The sequence below is a fragment of the Acinonyx jubatus genome, chromosome A3 (genome assembly GCF_027475565.1).
Source record: "Acinonyx jubatus isolate Ajub_Pintada_27869175 chromosome A3, VMU_Ajub_asm_v1.0, whole genome shotgun sequence".
In the NCBI taxonomy this organism is placed as follows: Eukaryota; Metazoa; Chordata; class Mammalia; order Carnivora; family Felidae; genus Acinonyx; species Acinonyx jubatus.
Genome location: NC_069388.1, coordinates 54,234,861 through 54,241,699, shown reverse-complemented (window position 1 = coordinate 54,241,699; position 6,839 = coordinate 54,234,861). Strand labels below are relative to the sequence as shown.

The 6,839-nt window shown below is 43.1% G+C and overlaps 1 protein-coding gene across 1 annotated transcript in view; it reads left to right on the top strand.

Annotated features, from left to right (window-relative positions):
• Positions 1–5,896: 5,896 nt before the first annotated feature.
• MRPS9 (mitochondrial ribosomal protein S9) overlaps positions 5,897–6,839 on the top strand; it is a 64,723-nt gene continuing 63,780 nt past the window's right edge. The window contains exon 1 of the mRNA XM_015075535.3: positions 5,897–6,056. Coding sequence (XP_014931021.3) covers positions 5,940–6,056 — 117 coding nt within the window. The 5' untranslated portion in view covers positions 5,897–5,939. The remainder of the gene's footprint in view (positions 6,057–6,839) is intronic.

Here is a 6,839-nt window from a genome sequence, read left to right as displayed (position 1 = left end):
CCCGAATGCACCCTTAGCTCATGGTTGAAAGAAACACACATAATGTCATAGAACATTTTCCACACGCTATTATTTCTAATAGGGAAAAACACTTATAATTCCACCACCCAATTGGAATAACTACTTCCACTGTCTACATGCACTTAAAAAAATGACTTAATCTGTGCAAAATAATTACGAATATGGTCAAGAAGACCCTGGCCCTAAGCATACTGCCCCTGCACCTGTGTATGTTGGAAATCACTTTCAAGGCACAGCAAAAGGTCTGCCTGATCCACCTTTATGTTCCCTGTAAATTTGTTTTGTTTTTGATAATGAAGCCTGGAGAAATGATTCTCGAAGCATCATAACAGCATTGACTGACAGCTCCCTAAGTGCTGTGTCTTTTATAGCAACCATAATTGACAGCTCATAGGTAAAGAGCATATGTAGACGGATTGAGCCCACATTGAACACAGTGGGGGAAAACACCAAAGAAGAAATTTGTTCTATTTTTTATTAATTAAAATTCAATTAACATGGTAAAATATATGCATCCTGGGAGAATAGATTCACTTGTAGGCTGAGACAGATTCAATTTTTAAGCTGCTATAGAAGCTTCTTATATGGCAATTATGTACTAAAATTACCTCTCATAAATGTTTTTACACTTCAGTGAAATTTGCATTTCCTTACCCCACGTACACTGCTTATTTAGCTGGGAGTTGTCTAGGTCATTAAAACTTTTTAAGTTGTAGATCTAAACATCGCTGAAGTTGTGTGGGCACCTGCCTGTGGAGGGTAAGTTAAAAATCTGGCCCCATTAAAAAGAATCCTGCAATGCCACTTCTGGGTATGCACCCAAAAGAATCAGAAGCAGGGATTCAAACAGATACTCGTGCCCTCACATTCATAGCACCATTATTCACAATAGCCAGAACGTGGAAGCAGCTCATGTGTCCCTTAATGAACGACGGACAAACAAAATGTGGTATATACATACAATGGAATATTATTTGTCCTTAAAATGGGATGAAACCCTGAAACATGGTACCGCATGGGTGACACGTGAAAACATAATGCTAAGTTAATGAAGCCAGGCCCAAAGGGACAAACATTGTGTGATTCGACTTACAAGAGGTACTTAAAATAGTCAAGTTCATAAAGACAGAAAATAGAATGGCATTACCAGGGGTCGGGAAGAGGGTGGCTGGGAGGTGTTTCATGGGGCTCGAGTTTCTGTGTGGGAAGATTGATGGTTTGGAGATGAATGGCAGTTGTGGTTGGACAACACTGTGAATATCCTTAATGCCACTGAATTGTATACTTTAAAAAGTGTTAAAATGGTAAATTTTAAGGTATGTATTTTTTAACCATGCACGCACACAAAAGACATGTAGGAATCTGTATGGTCAGTCCAGATGGTCAAGTTGAAGGAGTATTGACACAGATGAAAGGTAATGGAGTCTGACCTAAATAAGAATCATGAATTATTTGGACGGTTTTATGCTGGGTCCCCCTCTCAGATGTATTAGGTCTGGACTGGTACCCAACAATCTGCATTTCTAACAAATTCCCTGGGGTATTTGTTTTCTAATGCTGCATAACAAATTATCCCAAATTTTAGTGGCTTACGAGAACATATTTTTTTATCTCAAAATTTCTGTGGTCCAGGAGTCTAGTGGTTCTGGCTCAGGATCTGTCATGAGGTGCCAGTCAAACTGTTGATGGAGGCTGAAGTCATGTGAAGACTTGGCGGGCAGGACCCAGTTTCAGGATGATTCACTCCCTGTTAGCAAGAGGTGTAATTCCCTACTAGGTTGGTCTCTCCATATGTCTGTCTCACCACAGGGCATCTGAGTTTCCCAGAGTGGATGCTTCAAGAGAGTGAGAGCAAGCAGGAAGCCAGCTTTTGTGACTAGTATCCAAATTCTATTTTTCAGAGATAGGTCATTAAATGCAGCTCATATTCAAAAGGAGGGGCTCGACCTTTCAAAAGGAGGAGTACTGAAAAACCAATTTTAAAAGCCAATACCCTGGATGTATTCCTGGGGCTGCTATAAGAAAGTACTGTAAACTGGGTGACTTAAATACCAGAAATTTGTTGTCTCACAATTCTGGAAGCTGAGAGTCCAAGATCAAGATGTCAGTAGGGCTGGTTTCTTCTGAGGCTTACGGGGGAAATTTTGTTTCAGAGCTCTGTCCTTGCTTCTGGTAACCTCACGCTTTCCATGGCTTACAGATGACCATCTTCTCCCTGTGTCTTTACATTGTTTTCCCTCTATACATGTCTATCTCTAAATCAAAATTTCCTTTTTTTACAAGTACTACTGTCATAATGGATGGAGACCCACTGTAATGACCTATATATAACCCTACTTCCAAAAAAGTTCACGTTATGAAGTCCTGGGTGTTAGGACCTCAACATCTTTTGAATTGGATACAATTTAACACACAATACAATCAGGTAATACTGAGGGTCCTCCTCTGGGGACAATACTTTAGAGAATCACTGGTCTAATCCACTCCTTGGTTACTCCAATGAGAAATGTAGGTTTTTCGGATCTCTGTTATCTGTGGACCCATGAAACCTTTGTGTTTTTTATAGGTTCTAGGTTCTTCAAATTGACTCACAAAGCTCTGAAGTTCCAGGAATCCTTTAAAGGTGTGTGTGTGTGTGTGTGTGTGTGTGTGTGTGTGTGTGTGAATTTTCTGGAAACCTCATCATTCATCATTTAAGCTATCTACACTGGGAAGGAGAAGAGAGAGGGTAGGAGATGAAGAGGAGATAATGAAGGAGAAAGGAGTAAGGAAATGAGATATGAGAAATACAGGAAAAAGAAATATTGTACCAATTTAGACTCCTACCATAGCCTGCTACATCATCCAGTGTAAGGCAGGGTGGGAGGTGAGATAAAATCAACTCTTACTGTTATATGTATCTATATTTTTAGAAATTCAAGAAGAAAATGAACACCTGTGTATCCGCCAGTCATCTAAAGACAAAGAACAGTGGCAGGGGCACCGATGCCTCTGTGTGCACAGCTCACAGCACCCTCTCCCTCCTTCTTGGGTTATTTACTAGTCCCACGTTGGTGTTATCATTTTCTTGGTTTTCATTATGGTTTTACTACACACAGATAGACCCTTAAACAATATCTTGCCTAGTTTTACCTGTTTTTGAACTTTACATAAATGGAATCAGTCTAGGTGAGCATACATGACTTTCTATTTTTTTCCTCCACCTGGTGAAACCCATCCATATTGCGTGGCTGTGGTTCATTCACTGTCATTGATGTCCACCCATCCTCTGATCCATAGATAGGTTACTTTTGCTGTCACACACAAAAAAATGTTATGAACATTCTTATGTTAGTGTATCAATATGTGTGCACTCCTTGGTGAGCTAGACACAGAGACGATACCAGGGGGAGTTGCCTCACAAGGCCATCTTTATTTGCAGCAAATAAGGAGATCGGGGGAATAATTTCCAAAGCTGTGACTCCTGCAACAAGGGTAAGCAGGTTCTTTTTATTGGGGTTTGGATGAATCTTCAGAGGGGCAGGTCTCATCACTGAATGTAATGGGCAGGCATCAAGTTACACATTCCCACTCAGAAAACATGCCTATACATATATTGCATGTCATCTAATGAGGCTTATGTCCCTCCCTGGGTGGGGATTTTAACATTATCATGAAGCTCAGGTAACTGTCAGTCACTTTATGATTCCTGATTCATCTCCCCAGGCATCTGTCCTGGGCGGGGGGGGGGGGGGGGGGGGTCATATTCAAAGGTTTCTTATCTTGTTCCAGCAATTTGTTAGTTGCTAAAAGATAAAATCTGTAGTTAGGCAGAAGCTTCTAGGAGTTTCCTGAGTGCAGGGGTCTCGCTGATGACACTTTTACATGTCTCTTGATACACTGTGTAAGAATTTCTGCAGGGTATATGCCTAGGAATGTAACTGATGGAGTGCAGGGTGCACTCCCCTTAGCATCGCTGATTGGTTGGTAGATTTCAGGAGGGTTGTACTAGAACACTCCCACCAGGAACACCTAACTTATTGCTAGCTCACAGCTCAGCAGCACTTATTATTGGTTCAATATTTTGACTTGCCTGATGTCTACCCTACAAGCTGACTTTAGAACCAAACCCTCACATTAGATGTGACACCACCATATTGGACTTTTTGGGGACTTTATGATCCTCATGCCTAGAATGCCTGATGCCTCTGACATAATAGGTGCTCAGTAAATGAGAGAAAAATCAAATGAATCTTATGCTTTAGCTGTTTGGTAAAACCACACTTTTTCTTTCATTTTAAGTGTTTATCAGCACATTCCTGATTCCAATCATTCTTTCTGACTCCAAACTATGTACCTAATGTCAACCGTTAGTGGTATATTTTTTCCAAACTCAAAGGTTATGCAGGAAATTCAAGGCAGCAGTCCAAGTGTTGCCCCTAGAGGTAGGAAATGTACTACATTCACCTTACTGTAATCTAGTAAAAGACTGTAACATGAATTTAGACCAAAAAAAAAAAAAAAAAAGAGAAAACCTCCATAATTCCTAACCTTAATTACATAACCTACTTCGTTCTTATATGTTCCAACATGTCATTTTGTAAAAAAAAAAAAAAAAAAAAAATAGTAAAAATTCTGCATTCACATACTTATTTGATTGTTTTATACTTAATTAAATTTCCACAGTTAAAACCATTTTTTGTGACAATGTGTAGGAATTGCTATTTAAAGGCATCTATTTTAATGAGCTATAAAGTTTTGGTTCCCAAACGCTAGTTTGCGGACCTCTGCCAATTTCTGATGGAAGTTATTAGCCTAAAAGGTACTAACAGAAAAACAACAGAGTGAGCTTTTCAATACAATGAAATGCATTTCATTTAAAGGAACACCCCCCCCATTTCCCCCCTGAGATTATGTCATTTCTACCTTTTTAGTGACAAAATGTGTTTTAAGAAATTATGGTGTATTTATTTGTTTGACTACTCTGTCTGAACTCAGATTTTGTGTGTGTATGTTTGTGTTTTAATTTTACTAATCCTTGAAGTCTAAATGTTTGGAAGTCCTTTCAGAGCAGTTTAGTGCATTATTTAAAATGCATTTTGTAGGAAGCACCCTGGGAGTTACTCTCAAGAACACACAAGTCTCATAAAGCAAGGTATACTCATTTCTATTCCATGACTGTGGATTTAATTGATTGGTTGCAAGTAAGGCTTAGGACTAACACTATGGGGAGTGGTGTGCAAAGATGGGTAAGACTGTTTCATCCTTACCTGTTAATGGTTTAGTCTGCACGTTATACAATTAGAAGTGTGTGCCCTGGAACGTAGAGTGGTTTGGCAGCTGCTCAGGAGGGTGGAGACCCTGGACCCTGAAAAACGTGGAAAGGTATACAGGAGGGGAAAACCCTACTAGTAAGATAGATAGGAGCCAAGGTCTGAAATCCATTCTTGTGTGAGCAAGGAGAGCAGGATCCGGGTTGGAGCGTGGTGAAGACAGACTGCAGAGGGAGATGCGGGCGGGTTGCGCAGGTTCTCCCGTTCCGGAAGAGCCTGCTAGAGGTGCAGCACTGGGCCAGGGAAGGAAGGGTGGGTTAAAGAACCACATGGAAGTCGTACCCAGACTTAGACAACGACAGAATTCAACAGCTGCAGCAGGTGAAAGAGACCAAGAGGCCTCTTTCGGAAAGAGGCCAATACTCTTTCAGTTTGGGGCTACTAAGAACTAGGGGATACTACGAACTGGCTACTCCAGGGGGTGGAGCCGGACACGCCCCTCGGGGGGGGGGTTCACACACCCAATCAGCGACGAGCCGCCCCGCCCCATGGGGCACGCCCCCTGCTCCTTCCCTACACCCTCGGGATCCCCCGTCTCCCACAGGCGCCTGCGCAGCCGCCAGGCCCCGCCCTTTCACCCTCCAGCCCCGGTCTCCAGCAGCCAAGATGGCGGCTCCCTGTGTGTTCTGGGGCGCAGCGGTTTCCTACCGGCTCTTTCTCGGAGGTAGGGTTAGCCTTGCCCTCAGACAGGGCGTCTGGAAAGCCGCGGCTGCTGAGTTGCAGGTAGGTACCGGAGAGAAGTGGAGAAGTGGAAACACTGGTCCGTTGTAGCGCGAGGATGTGGAGCCGGCGCCGCTACCTTCCCCTGGCGTCTCGCGTGCCTGCCGACGGGGACCCTAGGGTCTTGGGTATTTAGTAGAGTTGTGCGGTTGAGAGAGGAATGGGTATTGGCTTGCAGCGGCCACTTGGGGTTGTGTCTGGTTTTCGCGGGGTGTGCAGTGAGGGAGGAAGTTACCTGCAGACGGAACTAGAGCGACCCCCTTTCTTGAGTTGGCTGCCAGGAAAAGGGGAGTCTGTGCCTAGGTGTGGAGTAGGGTACGGTCCCTCCCGCCTTCCCCGCGGTCCAGTGGGAAGGAGGGCCGCGCCAGAGGCGGTGAATGAGAACTGGACTCCTACAGTGAGTGGTCTGGAAGACTTCACGGAGAAAGTCACACAGTGGATAGGATTGATAGCGACTTTAAAAGTGCCTTGCATCTGTGCAGTTTCTGTTTTCTTAATTTTCCCGACACCTTGTCTCTGGAGAGGTGGAGCCCAGAACTTGAACGTTTCCGCTCATCCTGGGGGCAGTGAAAAGCCAAGATTCTAGCTTCACAGCTGGTTGAGTGATGATGCCATTTACTGACATGGGATCCCAACAGGAGGGACAAGATTTGAGAGGGTAGAAAACGAGTTCAGTTTTGGATAGAATTATATTTATTATACAATTATAATTGGGATGTCCAAGTGGAGATTTCCACTAGGCTCAAAGATTGGCAAGTTTATAGGTCGAGAAGAGTACTGATTTAC